General features: G+C 47.9%; 1 protein-coding gene and 1 long non-coding RNA gene across 4 annotated transcripts in view; one reads left to right on the top strand and one right to left on the bottom strand.

Moving 5' to 3' along the window:
• Nucleotides 1–19,906, bottom strand: part of LOC135906595 (uncharacterized) — a 42,219-nt gene that overhangs the window by 20,249 nt on the left and 2,064 nt on the right. The gene's annotated exons all lie outside the window — the stretch shown is intronic.
• Nucleotides 271–3,179, top strand: LOC135906579 (uncharacterized). The gene is made up of 4 exons (XM_065438036.1): nucleotides 271–538; nucleotides 1,147–1,271; nucleotides 1,539–1,613; nucleotides 1,878–3,179. The coding sequence occupies exons 1-4, from the start codon at nucleotides 489–491 to the stop codon at nucleotides 2,987–2,989; spliced, it is 1,362 nt and encodes a 453-aa protein (XP_065294108.2). The 5' UTR covers nucleotides 271–488; the 3' UTR covers nucleotides 2,990–3,179.

The raw sequence follows: 19,906 nt of genomic DNA, 5'->3' as shown, positions 1-19,906 counted from the left end.
GCCTTTCCGGACGGCGACAAGGTGCTCTCGCGATGTTGGGAGGTTCGCCGGTCTGATCTTCTGTATCTGACCTCCTTCCATCCCTTGCTTGTGTCCATTTCTTCCTGGGATATGCTGCGCCCCTCTACGGTGACTTCCATCATTGAGAAAGTGATCGGCAATCCGCCTTTTGCGACGCCGAACTGCGCATGCGCAGTGCCCTAGCGGCTGAGGAGCGAAGCGATTTGGCAGGCGCTAGAGCAGACGGCGGACGGCCGGGATATTCTCAGCTGCGCTATTCTCGCTGCCGCGCGCACGGCAGGCCTTCCTAACATATTGACATCGAAATTTGGCGCGATGCCAATGTCGTGTGTCGCGTACGGCTGCAGTTCACGTGACAGTCCCAGCAGGACAGTGCGGTTTTTCCGATTTCCGTCGGTAAAACGAGATCGACAGCGCCGTGAAGCCTGGATTAGGGCTGTGAAGCGGCAAGATGCGCAAGGGCGTCCATGGCAGCCGTCAGCAGCATCTCGACTCTGCGGGAAGCACTTTGTGACAGGTATGCATCCACATACGTAGTTCTCTGTTTTTGTCGTTACTGACTCATACGAATAATCTCGAGAAAGACGCAAATGTGTTTGAGCTAGCGAAACAAACGATCTCTTGCTCGCGCGAGCCGGCCGAGTGAAACGCGGTGCTTTATTTTTTTTATTCTTTTTTGGCGTCATCTCTGTGCGGCCGCCGCGTTGTGCTTTACTTTGTTTTTTTGCTGTCACCTCTGTGCGGCCGCCGCTAGAACGCAGTCTTTAGCAACTTTACACCGTGCACACTTTTACTACTTCATAAGCGTTCAGCGAGTGCTCGTGATGTCGGCGTAGTTATCCGTTGGAGCCAAGCGCGCCTGCACTGCCGGGCAGATTTGGAAACGGCGTGCACTGTTTAAGTAGCTGATGGTGCTAGTTAGCAATCGCTGCTATTTGTCGTTTCATCATTCTTGTCGACACCGAGTATAGTAATATTTCTTGAAGAAAGCTTATGTTCGTTTAGCGAATAGCGATGTAGTACGGTTTGTACTATGGCTTTTTCCCGTGCTGCGCTTTCTGGAGTCGAGTGGCGCGTCTTATTGTGTAACGGACACATTCCAGGGGCGCCTTCACTGTCACCCAGACATCCGGACTTCATACCGACGCTGTTCGTGTATACAGACCAGTTCAGAAAGAAGGACGCGGTCGACCGCCATGTTCGTACCGCGGCGCGTTCCAAGAGGAAAACAGGCGCTCCACCAACAGCAGGTATCACCGGTTCTGGGCATACTGGCCATTTTCTGGCATTTTTGTAGGTGTACATATACTTTATGTGGGTAAAACACGTATGCAAACTGACATTCTGTTGGCCTCCCCATTACCTGTGTATGTACGCCAAGCACTATGGCACACTATAAAGGAATATATGCAGTGGTGAAACGTGATATTTGCCCTAAGAACTACACTTCATGCCCTATCCGAGTCATGCGTTTTTGTGTGTACTCATACTATTTTATTACTCACTTTACGTCACAGGTACAGAGGTTTCAGGTCAAGGAGGAACTTGTAAAGGTCACAGTGATGGGGAACCAGACACGTCCTGTGTTCAGGGTGAGCAGTGGCTTTTGAACTAATGGCAAGCACACTGTCACATTATGCAGCTGGAAATGTTTTCTGAGGCTCACCTTATGTTGCTCATTGCGAGTCTTGCACGTTTGCGACATATGAATTATCCATAATTTGCTTTCAGGTGACCAGGTCATTAGAGTAGTGCACTCCGCACAAAGTGCGAATGCTCAGAGTAAATGTCAGTGTTCAATGAATTGTGTCTAAAGCAATAGCGTCACTTTATTGCATTTGTTGATGCAAATGCAGGTGCAGACTCTTCATTCGACGAGGAAGCAGCAGCTGATGCACTCTTGCTGCTTGCAACATCCCCAATGCTCACTGAGCCACAGGAGGTCCTAGAGCCAACGCCCTTAAGCAGAGAGGAGAACACTGACCACCTATTAACTGAAAATGTGGCATTACAACGGAAAGTCAGGGACCTAGAACTGCAATGCAGAAAGCTAAAACGCTGCACGTTTTCTGTGGATACTATTCACAAATCGTCTTTTAAGTTTTATACAGGACTGCAAAGTAAGGAACAGTTTGAAGCACTCTTTAAGCACATTGAAAAAAATGCAGAACGCATGGTTTATTGGGATGGAGGAAAAACACAAGCAAAGGAAAGACAGCTCTCCAAGCGCGAAGAACTTTTCATGGTGCTGTATAGGCTCAGGACTGGTGTTTGTGCCAAGGAAGTGGCTCGAATCTTTGGAATTTCTCAGTCATGCCTTAGTCGCATCTTTTCTACATGGGTAATTTTTCTTGATAAAGAGCTCTCAGCATTGACAAGGTTTCCCACATTAGCAGAGATCAAAAGGCACATGCCAATGGCATTCAGTGACTTCTCAAACACTAGAGTCATCCTTGATTGCACAGAGGTGAGAATCCAAAGACCTTCAAAACTACAGGCACAGAGGCATACTTTCTCCTCGTACAAGCATTATAACACGTTCAAAGCACTTGTTGGGGTAACACCAGATGGCTACGTTTCATTTGTGCCAGATTTGTGGGGTGGGCATGTTAGTGATAGCGAAGTTGTCGAAAAATCGGGCCTACTGGGTTTATTAGATGCGGGGGACGGTGTGATGGTCGACAAAGGCTTTAGGTTGGAGGGCGTTTTTCCACCATCTATTCAAATCCACATGCCACCATTTAAAATGGGGAACCAATTGTCAGCTAGTGACGTGATTGCCACCCGAAAAATAGCTGGCGCTAGGATCCATGTTGAGCGAGTCATAAGACGTATCAAAGAATTTCATTTTTTAGACAAACCACTGCCAATCAACATGCTCGACATTATTGACAGCATTTTTAGGACTTGCGCCTTTTTGTGCAATTTTCTAGAGCCAATCATTTCAATCAATAATGAGAACAAGTAGCCAGCTCGCACATCTCTACTTCAAATGAGCCTCCTTTACCATGCTTATGACCAGAAGAGACCAGACTGTGTAACAACAGTGTACTCTCATACTATATCACGTGTACTTACGACGACGCTGTCTACTGTGCTACCTTCTGAGGAAATTTGTATTTTCCATCTCTGAATAAATGATACTGCTTTTTCAGTTATCTTCCATGTACACTGCACATTTATTTTGTTATGTCTATAGACGTAACGGCTATAGTTATCACCAATGCTACACAATTTGCTTAGGCCATGCTATTTCTTTTCATTTTGCCATAGAAAACAAAATACTTCGAAACAGTTTAGCCGAGCTACGAGCCGAGTTTGAAGCTTTTAAGCGCACGGCAAACAACAGCACATCACAGCAACCCATACAAATTGCGGACCACACTTCCAAATCACCACCACAAACATCACACAAATTGCGGACCACACTTCCAAATCACCACCACAAACATCACTGCAACAAAGTACCGCCTCCAGCACTCATTCGTTAACGCTGCAACAGTTAGCACAAAACATGCAACTAATGTTCGCAGAGCTACACAAACTCAAACGAATGGTAGAAGATGTGCAAACAAAAGCCGCAGCCGTCCCCCGAAAGAGGGTCAGTCAAAGTCCGGGAGCTCCTACCAGGACTCCGAAAGCTATAGAGCACACTGATAGCGACAGTAATATCCATGGATAATATGGCAAGCAACACAAAGAGCGGACACATTGAAATCTGGCAATGGAATTGCTGCACGCTACGCACTAAATTGGCTAATTTCACGCACTACATAGAATCGGCGCCAATCCCTCCCGACGTTATCTGTATTCAGGAAATAGGGAAACAAAATCAAAAACTCAAAGGCTACGAGCTTTATGCTCACCCTGACTACCCTCAAGTAGCCACCTTTGCCAAGAAGGATGTCGCGATTAGCGTAAATTATTTTTTCCGGGAACCTATTCAGCACCAGATAATCACGATTTGGCCGCAGAAAAGGGGCAAACCTAAAACAATTATTGTCAGCGTTTATAGTTCTCCCAGAGAACAACAGGCGGATTTTGGAAACGTGGTGGCCACCGCGGTGCGACTCGCTCAAGGTAGGGACAAATTAATATTGTTAGGCGACTTTAACGCGCTACGGACTTTTTCAGCTAACTCAACCGGATCTCCCAACGCGAATCGGGAACAGCGTGTCCCAGGACACTTCCCCCGACCTCACGTTCACCAACAACGAAAGTGAGACGCGATGGACGAACCTAGGTGAAAACCTAGGAAGTGATCACTATATCTTAAGCATATCGGTTAATGCAGCCAGGATTCGAAGAGCTATTGGCAAGGCAAGGCTGTCCGACTGGACCAAATTTCGTGAAAAACAGAAAACAATCGGCAGCATAACAGACGTAGGAGAATGGGCCGAGCAGATCCGAGTTATTCACTCTAGGGTCACCAAAACAATTGAAACGACAACGGAGGCTCCAGCCGTGGATCATCACCTGTTGCATCTCTGGGAAGCCCGGAGAGGCCTCAAAAAAAGGTGGAAAAGGCAGAAGCTTAATCGTAAACTCAGGATACGGATAGCTCAGCTAGCGCAGGAAGCTAACGAATACGCACAAAAGCTAAGCGACAGCAATTGGTGTCAGTTCAGCGACTCGCTTCGGGGCACGTTGACTACAAAGAAAACATGGCGCATTCTTCGAAGTATGATTGACCCGGGAGGAACAAAAACAGTCGCGAATCGCACACTTAAGCTGCTTGAAAACGAGTTTGAAGGTCGGGAAGCTGACATCATAGACAAAATTAAAGAGATATACGTAGGTACTGTACCGACCGGGCAATCCACCAAACCCGTTTACGAAGGTTAGGACCAACCGGAACTGGACGCCCCCGTAACCTTTGAAGGTTTACGCAGCGGCACACTCCTTCAAGAAAAACACAACCCCAGGGGTAGATCAGGTCACGAACGCAATGATTCGCAATCTAAGTGATGACACGCTAAAGAGCTTGACCAAATTCTTTAACGACACGGTCTGGACAGAGGACGGCGTCCTTCCAAAAGAATGGAAGGAAGCAAAAATTATTCTTATTCCAAAACCAGGTAAGCCTCGTAACATCAACAACCTTCGACCCATCTCCCTAACGTCGTGCGCGGGGAAACTCTTTGAAAAGGTTGTGCAGGTCCGGCTCTCGAACCACATAGAGCTAAACAACATGTTCCCCTCCAACATGTTCGGTTTCCGAGCCCACGTGTCAGCACAGGACATTTTTCTACTACTAAAGCACGAGGTCCTGCACCCCAACAGAGGGTCGGAAGATAAATTTGTACTGGCATTGGACATCAAAAAGGCCTTCGACAGCATCTCCCACCACGCTATTCGCGGTGAACTGTGGATCGCGAATTTATAACTACGTGCGCTCGTTCCTCAGCCACCGCACGGCCACAATCGGATTAGGCTCCACGAGGTCCGACACCTTCAACTGTCCCGACAGGGGTCCCCCCAGGGAGCTATACTCTCTCCACTGCTATTCAATGTAGGGATGAGAAAGCTAGCCCTGGAGCTAGATAAGCACCCGAATCTCGGTTGTGCGATATATGCCGATGATATCACGTTCTGGGCTCACCAGGGGTCCTACGGGGACAAGCAAGAAACCCTTCAAAAGGCCATAGACGCAGTCGTGGAATACGCGAGGGCGGCGGACATGGCATGCGCACCCGAAAAATCGGAATTCATTCGGGTGCGTGCGAAGTACGCAAGAAAGAAGGACTGGGTGCCGCTCACTTTGACTCTCGACGGGGTGCCTATTCGTGAAGTGGAGACACTCAGAATATTGGGGATGTGGATACAGCAGAATGCTGGAACATCTCACACCCTACAAAAACTAAAGGCGGTAACAGGAAACGTGGCCAGAATGATAAGGAGAGTGGCAAGAAGCAGAGACGGCCTAACTAAGGGAGAGACCATCAGCCTGGTTCACGCATTCGTAATTAGCCGACTCACATACGCCCTTCCGTATCAGGCCATTGTTTTGTCCCACCTCCTTGACAATGACTTCATTCTCTTTGTGGTGTACATATTGTTACGTAGGAAGACACCGACGAAAAGCTATTTACAAGTATATTTACAAGGCAATACGCCGCAGTTGACCAAGAGGCAACATCCCGCGCTAGCTTCCAATCGTCGTCTTCGTCTTCTTCCTGCGCGGCTCTTCGTCAGTGGGAATACTACCCCGTAGCATTACCCCCGGCGGCAAAAGCGCCGTCCCGGAGCGACTAAAGGCTGGACTCGGAAGCAGTGTAGTAGCTCTTGAGCCTACTGACGTGCACGACATCACTGGACGCCAGAGTAGATCACGAGGTTGAGCTCAGAGGAGCAATTTCATAAGTCACAGGCGTCACCTGGCGAAGCACGCGGTAGGGCCCTGTGTATCGCGAAAGGAGCTTTTCGGAAAGTCCAACGTGACGACAGGGCGACCACAGGAGCACGAGTGCACCAGGCGAAAACTGTACGTCACGGTGGCGGGCGTTGTACTGACGCTGCTGCGTGGTTTGCGAGTCCGTCAGTCGAGCACGGGCAAGCTGGCGTGCATGATCGGCGAGGGCGATGGCGTCGCGCGCATACTCTGTTGTTGAGGTCGCAGCAGGAGGAAGTACCGTGTCAAGGGGCAAGGTCGGTTCGCGACCGTAGAGTAGATAAAATGGAGAAAATCCGGCGGTGTCGTGCCGGGAAGAATTGTAAGCAAAGGTGACGTAAGGAAGGGCAACGTCCCAGTCGTGGTGGTCCTTCGAAACGTACTTGGACAGCATGTCGGTAAGGGTACGGTTTAAGCGCTCTGTCAGGCCATTGGTTTGAGGATGGTATGAGGTAGTCAGCTTGTGTTGAATAGAGCAGGAACGCACAATGTCGGCGACAACTTTCGAGAGGAAGTTACGACCGCGGTCAGTAAGCAGCTGTCGCGGGGCGCCATGCACTAAGATAATGTCAGGCAAGAGAAAGTCCGCGACGTCAGTGGCGCAACTGGTAGGTAGAGCCCGCGTGATAGCGTATCGGGTGGCGTAATCAGTTGCGACGGCTACCCATTTGTTCTCAGAGGATGACGTGGGAAAGGGACCGAGGAGGTCTAATCCAACACGAAAAAACGGTTCCACAGGGACGGCGATCGGCTGGAGATGACCGGAAGGTAGCACCTGAGGCGTTTTCCGACGCTGGCAGGGATCACAGGCAGCAACATAGCGTCGGACGGAGCGAGCAAGACCAGGCCAATAGAAGCGGCGGCGGACGCGGTCGTACGTGCGGGTTACGCCAAGATGTCCTGCAGTGGGTGCGTCATGCATCTGAAAGAGCACAGTCTGTCGTAGATGTTGTGGCACGACAAGAAGAAGATCAGGGCCGTCAGGGAGGAAGCTCCTTCGGTACAGAATGCCGCCCTGGAGGACATATCGGCGAACGGATGCGTCGGTAGGTGCAGAGCGCAGACGCTCGATGAGTACTCGCAGCGATATGTCTCGATATGTCTCGGAGGCGGAGAGTACTGGCGGAGCAATCGATGAGAGCAGAATGTGCGGAGAGGAAGTCGAGGCCGAGGATGATGTCGTGGGGACAGTGAGCGATGACTGTGAATAGCACGGTAGTGGAGCGATCGGCGAAGGAGACGCGGGCGGTACACATACCAATTACGGGGGCTGTTCCGCCATCGGCGACACGGACAACAGGCGTCGTGGCGGGCGTGATTATTTTCCTCAGCCGGTTACGAAGATCCGCGCTCATTACGGACAAATGCGCCCCAGTGTCTATGAGAGCTGATACAGGAACACCGTCGACTTGCACGTCAAGAAGGTTCAGATGGGTGGGCAACGTCAGGAGAGGATTTGGCGGCGTAGGGAGCAATGCAGCGTCACCTCGAGGCGCTGCATCGTCTAGTTTTCCGGCTGGGAGCGGCGTCCGAAGAGAGTCGGCGAATAGGAACGACGGGGCTGGGGAGAGCGAGATTGTCGTCGTTGGGGCGAAGGCGAACGAGAATAGGGTCGGTTCGGCGCAGGAGAATCGGTGGCGGCATTATCTGAGCGGGCAGCATAGGGACGAGAAAGGCCACCTGAGGGGCGAGAGTAGGCAGTATATGTAGACTGAAGAAGTAAAACGAAGGACACCGACCAACATAGAAGTGCTAAAAAATGAAAAAATCTAAAAGACGTTTCGGCTTCGCTACGGAAGCCTTGTTCACAATGGTATGACGGAAGGTTCATGGAAGCTTATGTATGCTTTAGAACGTGACGTAAGCAGCGCGTGTATGACGGGGGGAGGGTCCCCTCATTTCGATTAAGCGTGTGACGTGTTTTTTGGCAACGGACCACAATATCGACTGGGATCGCTCGAGAATTATCGGCCAAGAAAGAAACCACAAATCGCGTCTGTATCTGGAGTCACTGGAGATACAAAAAACACGTCACACGCTTAATCGAAATGAGGGGACCCTCCCCCCGTCATACACGCGCTGCTTACGTCACGTTGTAAAGCATACATAAGCTTCCATGAACCTTCCGTCATACCATTGTGAACAAGGCTTCCGTAGCAAAGCCGAAACGTCTTTTAGATTTTTTCATTTTTTAGCACTTCTATGTTGGTCGGTGTCCTTCGTTTTACTTCTTCAATGCTTCATCCCGACCAGACGGGCTTCCGTCGAACCCTCGATTTATATGTAGACTGGTTCAGGGAACTCCAGCGACTGCGGCAGTGCCGAGAAATGTGCCCAATTCGATGGCAGTGAAAACAAATTGGCTTGTCGTCTGCAGTGCGCCATTCAGAGGGGTTGCGGAAACGTGGAGGGTAAGAAGGTGCGGGACGGGGTGGAATCGAAGATGCCGGGTGGGGATCAGGGCGATGGGCCGAGCAGATTGTGTGAATACCCATGTTGGCGAACTCCTGGCGGACAACTGCCTGGATCAGGGAAACAGTGACTGCAGGTGCATTGGAGGGGCTGGAGTCGAACGCAGCCGGATAGGCGGCCTCGATCTCACGCCGGACAATCCTGGTAACATCGCCAGTGTTGTTGGGACGAGGAGCGTCGGCACAGGAAGATGTCGCTGGGGTGTTGGGCAGACGGGCAAACTGTTGGTCGATACGGCGGCTTTTAGCGAATTCCAGGCGGCGGCACTCTTTTATAACTGCATCCACCGTCGCAACGTTGTTAAACACGAGCAAGTTGAAGGCGTCATCGGCAATGCCTTTGAGGATGTGGGAGACCTTGTCGGACTCAGTCATGTGTGCGTCAACTTTGCGGCATAGAGCCAAGACGTCCTGAATGTACGTGACATAGGGCTCCGTTGACGTCTGCACACGACCGGAAAGCGCCTTCTGCGCGGCAAGTTGGTGACCGTAGGGGTTGCCGAACAAGTCTCGAAGCTTTTGCTTAAGCGAATCCCAACTGGTCAGCTCATCTTCGTGCGTCCGATACCAAACTCGAGGTGTGCCACCGAGGTAAAAGACGACGTTGGCGAGCATGATAGTTGGGTCCCACCGGTTATTGCGGCTGACGTGCTCGTAAAGGCTGATCCAGTCCTCGACGTCTTCCCCATCTTTTGCCGAGAATACGCCAGGATCACGGGGAGCGGAGAGGGTGATGTAGGTCGTCGAAGTGGCAGCAGGTGTCGGAGCCGGGTTGGCGTCGCCGGGAGCCATGAAGGTAGGCTCGACGGACCGTCCACTGCGAAGCTCCGTGACGAGGTACAGGGAACGTCCACCTCCACCAAATATGTTACGTAGGAAGACACCGACGAAAAGCTATTTACAAGTATATTTACAAGGCAATACGCCGCAGTTGACCAAGAGGCAACATCCCGCGCTAGCTTCCAATCATCGTCTTCGTCTTCTTCCTGCGCGGCTCTTCGTCAGTGGGAATACTACCCCGTAGCATTATTTTTGCAGTAGGGGGCTCCTGCTTTCTGCAGGTTTTCAGATTCCTTTTGGCAGTGCCAACATACCTGGCAGAACTATACAGGGGAAGCCCTCTTCTAATTCGCTGGGTCAGCTCCTCAGCTAGCACAGCATTCCTATAGAAATTCAGTAGTGCTGGCAATATTTCCTGAGACCACATGGCCTCATCAAAGAAAATCCTTTCGACGTGTAAGGAGGATGCAATGGATGCTGCATTAGTCCACACAACGAAGTCGCACCAGCTAAGTCCTGTCACTGCCATTTGGCCCTGCAACTGGTAATAGTATTCGTGCTCCCTTTTCAATGTGATTTCATTACCTGTTGCCCTACAACAAAACTTTGGAGAAGCTGCAGCTTCTTCGATACTTTTTCCTTTGAAAGAAAACGGGCATTTAACTTCTAGCAGCCCCATGTCACTGCCCTCAAATACCAGTCTATCTGGGGATGCAGCAATAAACGGATGCTCAGCATGCACGTGCAGGCCTGTATATCCCACAGTTATGGACTTATCCATGCAGGCCATTAGCTGTTCATATGCCTGAACGGCATCTGGCTCGTGCACATTTCCATAGTGCATGGCTTCAGTTTTATAGCTCCGCCGGTAAAGTATCTCTTTAACAATACTGTCAGGTTTCCGGCACCGCACAATTCTTTTAAACATTGAGGCAGTTAGCCGACCAATCCGCTCCATGTGCCAGGTTGGATTTGCGGCCTGTCCAATCGTCGACTCGAGAACAACTGCTCTGCTGTCCACCGAGAGGGCCTGTATAGCTGCAAAAAAAACAGTATTGTTAATTTATAGGTTTAGAATCCGTTTTACAAGTCGTACAGCAAGCATTACATTGTATTAAAGCAATGAGAAGTAGCATGACGTCAACAAAGCATCACTTGTCATGGCAATGTTGAGATATTTGGTGGGGATTCATCGTGGAAGGAAGTAAGGGGTGCAAACATGGACACAAGAGAACCAGACAACACAAACGCTGCAGATAGGAGCTAAGTGCACTAGAAATGAAGCTTAATATGAGAGAAAGTTCAGCTAGTTGGTAGCGAATCGCACTAAAAGAAAGTAACGCATGCAAACATGGATACAAGAGAACCAAACTAAGTAAATGCCATGTTGTCTAGTTCTCTTGTTGGTGTTTGCACGCCTTACTTTCTTTTATGTTGAATCACTTGTCAGAAACTTAATACCATTAGGTTAGCTTTTATTTACTCCTACAAAGAAACCCCTACAGGCCTACTCAAAGAGGCTAAAGTACTTAGGTTGTGTCAAATGACACAACTGCATATTGCAACGATTAAAATGTAGGTAGATACTAATCTCCTACAAAATTGTACAGCTTACTTTCACAGTGACATAAGAATTTTTCTGCAGCTTGTAACTTGCATGTGCTCATTATGTTTTATTTTTTTTTCGCTAATTATGCTGGTCAACATAGCTAAATCGTAGAGTTGGTTCAGTATTGCAAGTATTTAAACATGCCTAAAAACAAGAAGAGCAAGACAAATGTGCATGCTTTCAATTCCATGCTCTGCTAAAACACAGTGAACATATATATATGACAAATGCCGTGCATGAATCCAGGTGATGGACTCATGCTAAAGGAACATCCATTATACATTCACACAGTGCTTCACAAACATGCCATAGATGAAGCAGATATGTTTGAGGACCCTGTGGGTGCTCACACACATCGAGTTATGCGACAGCCCTGTAAAAGTTAAGAAATGACAAGACACTAAGTCTAAAACTGACTGCTGCATTTTCTGCTGCTCAGTGGGATACTTGTGAAGGTGATGCCCAGAGACATAGGTGGGCATTCTTATATAAATGAGACAGCCTCAGAATGACACGTGCCAAGACAAAAAGTTGCGAAAAAAGTAATAAACAAGGAAGTGGACTTTCTTACCATCAAACCTCTCTTGTATGAGTCTTTGACAGGTCTCACTGTGGATGTCTTCAATGTCTGGGACCAGTGGAGTGTCTGAAGCTTCTGGTGCCACTTCACTGGGACTGTGTTCATCCTGGAATATAGTGCTTTACATTAGACAGCGCAGATAACATGCAAATGTTAGCTTAGTGACTACCTTGAATAGTAGTGCAGCTTGAAATATACGAAGCAGCATAGTAAAGATTTTAGGATTTTGTAAACAGGTCTTTGACAGCATCATATTGCGCCAGTGGTGAGAAGCGCAACAAAATAGGTTCAGATTGTGGTCTCATACCTGGCATGCCTTATTGCGCATGGTTGTTAAACAAGCAAACTCAGTATTGTACTTCTGAATCATTTTTCACATTTTATTTATTCGTACTCTAAATGCCTTCTTTCAGGGTGAGCAAAGAACAGTTTTGAAAGTAAGCAAACTACAAGCTTACTAGCATTAGAAAATTAAAAAAAAACATTCAGATGCAGTGACATGAACTCGTGCTAACATGTGCTGTAAATCAAGAGCAAATGTAAATATGAAAGTGCAATAATGTGCATGTTGCAGAAGGGGATAGAAAAAACTCAAGCCATACGTAGAGGTAAACAGTAATCAATGCACATCAGATATGCCAACGCAAGATTTAAAATTCTTTAAAATTAGGTTCAGCAGCTCTGTGTAGAGAAGTTATTCCATTCAGCTATAAAGCATGGTATGAGAAATCAAGGGACACTTAATACACGTAACTAAGGAAACTATGTACAGATAATTTAATAAGACTTGCCCAGCATGCTATACTCACATGCTTTGCTGCATAAGTTGCAGGTGATTGGACAGTCTCGCATGATAATTATGTGAATCACATGTGGCTATAAGAAGTTATGAAGCAGGCACTGGGGAGTTCATCACCGACTTGATACCTACAGTATTACAGGAGGCGTCAAAGGTCTTGTCTTTTGTAAAGGCACACAGCATTTGAAAGCCCTTAAATGTATCACACTTTGGAATTCACAGTCCCTTACTGCTGTCATGGACAAGACAAGCTATAGAATGGAAGTTGAACAGATGTTTGTGTCAGTTTAACAGTGTGTATGTGCATGAATGCTCTCGCATTATTTCAGTCATCACGAGATAGGTTCTGCCAGAATTTTTAAAATAACTTTGGCTTTAAAGAGGTTTAGTTGCCTCAATTAACCAAGACTTACATCACAGGTTTGCTGCATCATCTCATTGCTAAGCTTGCAGATTGTTTAGTGAGATAAAAAAATGGCTGTGGCTTAGCTAAGGTTAAGCCCAGGATGCGAAGCATACTAGCCTTTATTTTAGTTGTTGAACCACTGTTTAGCCTGGTGAACTGCTGTTGCTTGGCTATATTTGGTTCGGCTAGACGAAGAAACAACTCATGCGTTACTCTGCTTCGCCTTCAAGAGTGGAACGCGACAGCGTTCCCGTCGACCCGCCAAGGGATGTAAGACAATGGGCTACGGAGCAGCGACTACGCGCCCCGCATTGAACGCGGTGAGCGTCGAGCAACGCAGCGTTCGGCGCGGCAACGAAATGTGCGCCTGAGCAAGCGACGCACGCCTGAGCCTTAGAAACAGCTCGTTTCTAAGGCAACACCGCATTCACTAGAGGCGCTTTTGTACCGCTTTCAAGCATCGTACTCGTGGCTCAGTGGCAGCGTCTCCGTCTCACACTCCGGAGACCCTGGTTCGATTCCCACCCAGCCCACCTTGCAAGAGTTGAGCAAATCCACCTAGAAAATCAGTTTCTGTAGCACGCCGCAACCTTCGCTTCTCATTCCAACGAGCAGCTCTGCCTCCAGGAAGCATCTCACCTCGTGAGTGTCTAGCACAGGCAAGCGCAGCTGCTTATATACCGCCGCGAGCGACGGCGCGAGTTGGAGCCCCGTTTCACCTCTGTCGTGACGTCACGGTGTCACGTGGTATTGAAGGCGACACCGCCGCGCCTGAGGAGCTGGGTTGAGCTCTCGTAATATGCTTCGCATAAAAGAAAGTCACCATATATAAACACTACTGACATTAGTGTTATACTGATGCAAACTGTACTTCGCATAAAAGCACAGTAAAAGGGGCTCTCAAACTGTTCCTGTCTGTCGTCACATGCTGATGGAACACTGCTAACTCTTATTTTAACAGATCACAAGCATGCAGAGTTAAGTGTAGCACTTACAAGTGATTCTCCTGAGTTTTCTTTGCTCATATAACGGAGAAGCAGGCAGTTTGCTGCCACCTTTTCGAGATCGGCAGCAAGCAGAGATGGGTCACTCGGTGAGAGCCCTGGCAGTGGATCAAACCGCCGCCTTTTCGCACCTTCATGTTTCCTTGTGTGAAAAGTGATGTCTTGCAGAGGCAGAGGTGGCTCATGCTTTTTGACTGAAAAAAAAAAGTTTTGTTTGTACAAGTACAATAACGAAATTTTAAGTGCTTCCTGTGATGTTTAGCCAACGACCACATCCATTGTAAGAAAATTAAATGTTGCAGTTTGGGATTATTTTTTCTCTATGCAGGTCTTGTAGTTAAGAATTTTTGAAGCGACACCAATATGTGTTCTTAATTAAAACCAGTAGCCTATATTTGTCCACATACCAATACTCGTGTACGCTGTAAACAATGTAGCTGTGTGAATGAGTTGATATTCAACAGCTGCTACCACGAATGCAAACAATTTTACAACACGTTAAATGGTCAACACGGTGCCACAAAGAACCGTTTGAAGAAAGGGGCCGGAAGTGTGATCACAGATTTTTTAGGCACTTTTGCCGCCTCCTATGTTAACTAATGCTTGCTAAGTAGTAGCATTCTTACCTTGGGCAGGAACAATCCAAGCACATGGAACTTCCGTGCACGTTGCCGCATCCTTTTGCGCCAAGTGAATGGCATGAAGGATTAACCCAACAAAATGTTGGCATGTGCCGCTCAGGCTGCAAGAATAAAATGGAAAAGGAGATGAGTTTTCATGCTCAACAGGTATTCATCAAGGAAAAGATGGGATCAAGTGTTTATGAATTCGAAAGAACGGGTTTAAGTTCACGTCACTCAACGTGAAATACATGCGCCAATCTCAGACATGAGCCGCACACCACCACTCGCGCGTTGGCCTTGTAACACCATGTGCACACATTAACAGCACCATTGAACGATGCGATGCGGCTTGTCAGACAGCTATGCCGGCACGAAGTTAGGTACAACTAGCGGTTTTATAGTAAACAGCCAAACTTGGAAGTCATTCTCGTTATATGCCTCTAAATAGTGTACTGTGTGATACCGGCAATCCAAGGCTGTGTGCGGTCGCAGACAAGTATGCTGCACGACCGTGTTGATCGGTATACATGCAAATGCGCAAAAACAAGAACTCCCCGCTTTCTTCATTTACAGTATGTGTATTTGTTCAACATTTAAGCAACCGTACCTTTATATAAGCAAACAGCTAGCCCAAAACGGCAGGGCCGGTATAGTTATGAATTCCAAAATTTAACCCATCAGACTTAAATGTCCTGCACGCGGTTCATGCAGGTCACGCTCCAGATGTAGAATAGAAAGCTTGCTCACCCTGCGGGGCAGAGGCAATGACCAGCCAGGATGGAGCCCGACGCCTTGGAAATCGCGGCGTGCACGATGTAATAGCCGCCTTTCATTGACGGTAGGCAGATACTACGCAAAAGTCCGCACGTGGATTCTGCTGACACGTCGTTGTACATGACATTGCGCACGTATCCTTCTTCTTGGAACATCGTTCCTTTCATTTGCTGTCGCGCGAAGCGCGCTCCGCTCGACACCATGTGTTCTTCGAGCTGCGCTTCCGTGGGTATTTTGACGTTGCCGAAGCGCTTTTTCCAGCCGTTCGTCACGCTGAAGAAACCTCCAGGTACAAAGCAGTCACCAGCGGGCTCCATGGCTAGCGGACGGCGACAAACTGTGCGCACACGTTGTTGCGGTTTTCACTCGCACGCTGCTTGCTTGCACACGTGTCTCGCGTGCGGCGGCTGTCTGTCGCGGCGAGAGCGGCGCCTGCCAAATCGTTTCTCGTGGCCACCGCACAGTGGCGCCACAATGCATCGCAAAAGGCGGATTGTTGAGGAAACCGGCTCCGGCGCGTGGCCTCGCGGCTCTCCCGCCACGAGGTCCGGCCAAAATATTGTCGTAGAGGCTTGAAAATGGGAATCCCACCTGGGTTTCGGTATCCACTTGTTCCTGGGAACGAGCTGAGTCCGTTGCGTGCGATAGCGGGTGGGTTTTTCATCGATTAATGTATTAACAAACATTTTTCCTGGGCACTTTCAAAACGTTGAAACAAACTGATTTACTTTTGTAGGAGAGAGTGAACTTTATTAAAAACTGGTCCGGCAGTTTTCCTTCGGCGCGAGACGGGGGAAAAGGAGCGGAACGTATTTTGTTGTTTGAGAGGTGGAACCAAGTTAGAAATACAAGTGCATGGAGTTTGATCAAGAATAATCTTCAATTTGTTGAAGACTACATAGGGCTAGCACCAGTGGTCTTTGAAAATATAAACGATATGTTTTAAAATGGTAATTAACACAGAATTAAACAATATACAAGGCACTAGCGAATGCCTGTACTGTGCAGTTAAACGAGAAATAAGAAAACTGCCAAAACTGGAAGGTGAAGACCAACTAAAGTATGCAAGACAATGCAATATGCACAGGGAAAAGAATTACTGGTTTAGGATTTCTTGCCACCTGCTCTTTTCTACACAGCGAAGGATTGCCAATTGGCTGCGAAGTTTCGGTGAAACCGACAGCTTCTTAGGATGTCCAGATATCGAGCATGGGAGAATATACGCTCGAAATTTATAGATGTCCTGGAATTGACATGAACTCCATCGATACCTCAAATATATACTCCAGACCGGCTCAAGGGCTGTCCTACGCCTTTAGTGGACCGGAAGTGACACGACGATGAACGACTGGGTTTCTACAGTAATGCCATGAATGGCCAAGACATCTCAAGCCTCCGGCTTCCGGCCGCGTGCTGTCGTGTGGGGGGAAAGAGGGGAAACGCTCGCCTCGGCATCACTTAGCACTCGCAAAAACGGTCAACAACTGCTCTACCGCGGTAGTTACTGCTCGAGCTCCGTCATTCTTGTTTGATTTCAAAATTTTAACGCCCCTCCTGTCAAACTCGAGGAGACAATTATTCAAACATGTCTAATCGATTAAGACGAATAAATGAAAGGTGAACATCGATGACAATTTTTGTTTTGTTTCGCGAGATACTTTTAGTCAATCAATCGTTCATTGGTATTGCAAACCCTAACGTAGAGGCGTCGTGCAGAACTGAATCGTAAACATTTTGATACAAATGTCATTCTTGACGCCTTGGTATGAAATCAGCACGTTGACATGAAATCGTGCCTAGATTTTGAAAACGAAAGCCGTGCGCGGATTTTTATGGTGCAATAACGTCATAACTATATAGTTGTCAGTGTTGGAGAAATAAATGTGTCGGATTTTTCACAGTTCCCTGCGCAATCAGCTTTTTTTTAATTTGTTGTATTTTTCGGAAAAGACATGAACGAAACTAGTTTTTTTAACGCATCTCAAAATTTCATGAAAGTTTATATTTCCAGAGAAGATGCGAAATGACGCGACGGTTCAAATGGCGAGAGCATTTGTGAACGAGTGCTCGAGGTGACAGAGTGGGCAAGGACGGCTGCCCGCAAGTCGTCGTAGACATCAAGGTTCAGGGTGGCAACCGGTGCCTGGAACGATGCCGGAGCCTGGAAGCTAGTTGAGAAGGAAGTGGCTGTCTAGCTGGGTGAACCAGATGTCCGGCATGTCGATGTAGAGTTGCCGGGCACCGCACAACCGCGAGACGTCTTCTGGGCTGCGTGAGGCCACATCACTCACCTTGGTATTATAGGTGTGCTGACGCTGACATGGCTAGACTCGGTTGTCCGGTTCACGAATTTGTGCGAATTCTAGGTCATCACACCCGGGCCAACAATTTGTGAGAGTCGGCGCGGAGAAGTACCCGCCTTAGCCAAGGTTTATTTAGGCTGGTCATTCATGGCGCTGCGGGATTCGGGGAGCGGCTGACACCGCAGCTGCTCGGGTGGAGCGCGCCAGCGAGTTCTCGCGCCACCTGCACGTGCGCCCGTCTTCGCCTGCTTCGGAGGCGATAGCCGCGCCACTACGCCATCAATCGGTCCCGCCCTGGACTAGAAAGCCGGATTTTAGCGTAATGGGGCACGCAGTGCTCTCGGATTAAAACATCACTGAAACATGCAGTCGACGGATCCTGTTTGCTACAGAAGCATGCAGGCAAAAGATGCGGGGCCTTGGCTACAAATACGCCGCAGTGTTCTTGCGGTGCTTCGCCGTAAGTCAATGTGTCGCGACTGGACATAATATTCCTGCACACAGGCGTTCTCAAACCATTAGAGCACTTAAGCACGTCTCGGGGCCTGTACCATACTTGCATGCAGTGAGTCAGCAAATGAGTTGGTGAGAATGCAGCATCACTGGCACCGCTGCTCTTCCTATTCGAATAAATTTCGTTGGCCTCTTGTACAGGCCAGCCTGGTGTTTGACAAGGCAGAATTGTATGCGTGCGCTTTTTCTTCAACAAAGTCTTTGTATGCAAAGGAAATCGGTGACCAGATGCAACATAACAAGAACGTCAAATTTTGAGTGAAATTGGGCAAGAATGGTGCCGTAATTTATCAAATGTGATAAAATTCGTACGCGAAGAATGCCTTAAAGGTCATAATTACGTTAAATTGGGTCCATCGCTTTCGGCAAAGCCGTGGATCCCTAAAAAATGACGAAGATGAAAACATTGGTTATGTACGTTCTGTTAGATGTATAGTGGCAACTGAATAGCTGTTATAATAATATGTGAAGCATTGGGTTTGAAAAAGGCGTCTGTCCGGCATATTTTGACCGAAAATTGAGAAGTTTAGAACGTTTCCGCCAAGATTGCGTCGAAACTGTTGACTCATAAGCAAAAGTTGCGACAAAAATAACGTTGCAATCAATGGAAAACTTCAGACGAGAACGATCAATTCTTCCGAGGTGTCGTGTCCTCACTGGTGACGAAACATCAATATACAACGACGACATCCAGCTGAAGTCGCCGAGCTAGGAGTGCAAAAACAAACATGAGCCAAGGCCACAAAGCGAAAACCCGCGGAAGAACGAAGCGATAATCTAAGTCACGTTGATCGTCTGTTGTGACTCCCATGGAATTGTGCACCATGAATGTTTGTCGCAATGTCATGTTTCGAGGCGGCTTTCTACGTAGAGGCCCAGAAGCGTGGGAGAGATCGTGGGAGTTGCGTGAGATTACCCTTTTCGAAATAGGGGCGTGGTATATTCTGCAGCACGATAATGACCTCATACCATCTGCATTGATAGTGCATGAGTTTTTGGCACACAGTTCTATGAATGCTCGGGAACACTCTCCCTAATTGCAGGAATTGGTCCCATGCAACTTTTTTACCATAAATTCAAAGTGCTGCTCCAGTAGCAGAATTATTGTGTAGAGACGACAGTTTCAACGCAAACATCAGCACTGTTAGAGCACCTAAAAGAAGAGGACATCCTAACGTGCTTCGATCGAGTATTGAAAGAAGTGGTGCAGCTGGTGTATATAATATTATGGCCAGTATTTTGAAGATGACCAGTAATGTGCCTAAAATATTCTTAACTGACTTTCAACATACATGCACGAACATTGGGATAAGCTTCGCCAAGTATTCTCTGAAAGAACGTCGCGATATTGTTCGCTAGTAGGTGGATTACAATTGCGGCTCAGCCCCGACCGCGTTCAAACAGAAAAGCAACCTGCACATGATTGTTCCAGTGTTGCGGCAGCTGGAACAAGATACGCGTGCACATAAATTGCGCAAAGTTTTCATTGCACAAAAAGGCAGCCTTGCAAGGTGGCAAAAAATTTACAATATAACGAATGTCACAGTTGAGTTGGAGTTATTGGAAGACATTTGAATCTGGCCCTCAGCGGTGGCAATCTTTTAAAAACTTCGTGAGGCTTTGAACATTCCT

This window comes from Dermacentor albipictus, chromosome 5 (assembly GCF_038994185.2).
Source record: "Dermacentor albipictus isolate Rhodes 1998 colony chromosome 5, USDA_Dalb.pri_finalv2, whole genome shotgun sequence".
Taxonomy (NCBI): Eukaryota; Metazoa; Arthropoda; class Arachnida; order Ixodida; family Ixodidae; genus Dermacentor; species Dermacentor albipictus.
This window is presented reverse-complemented; position numbering and strand designations above follow the sequence as displayed.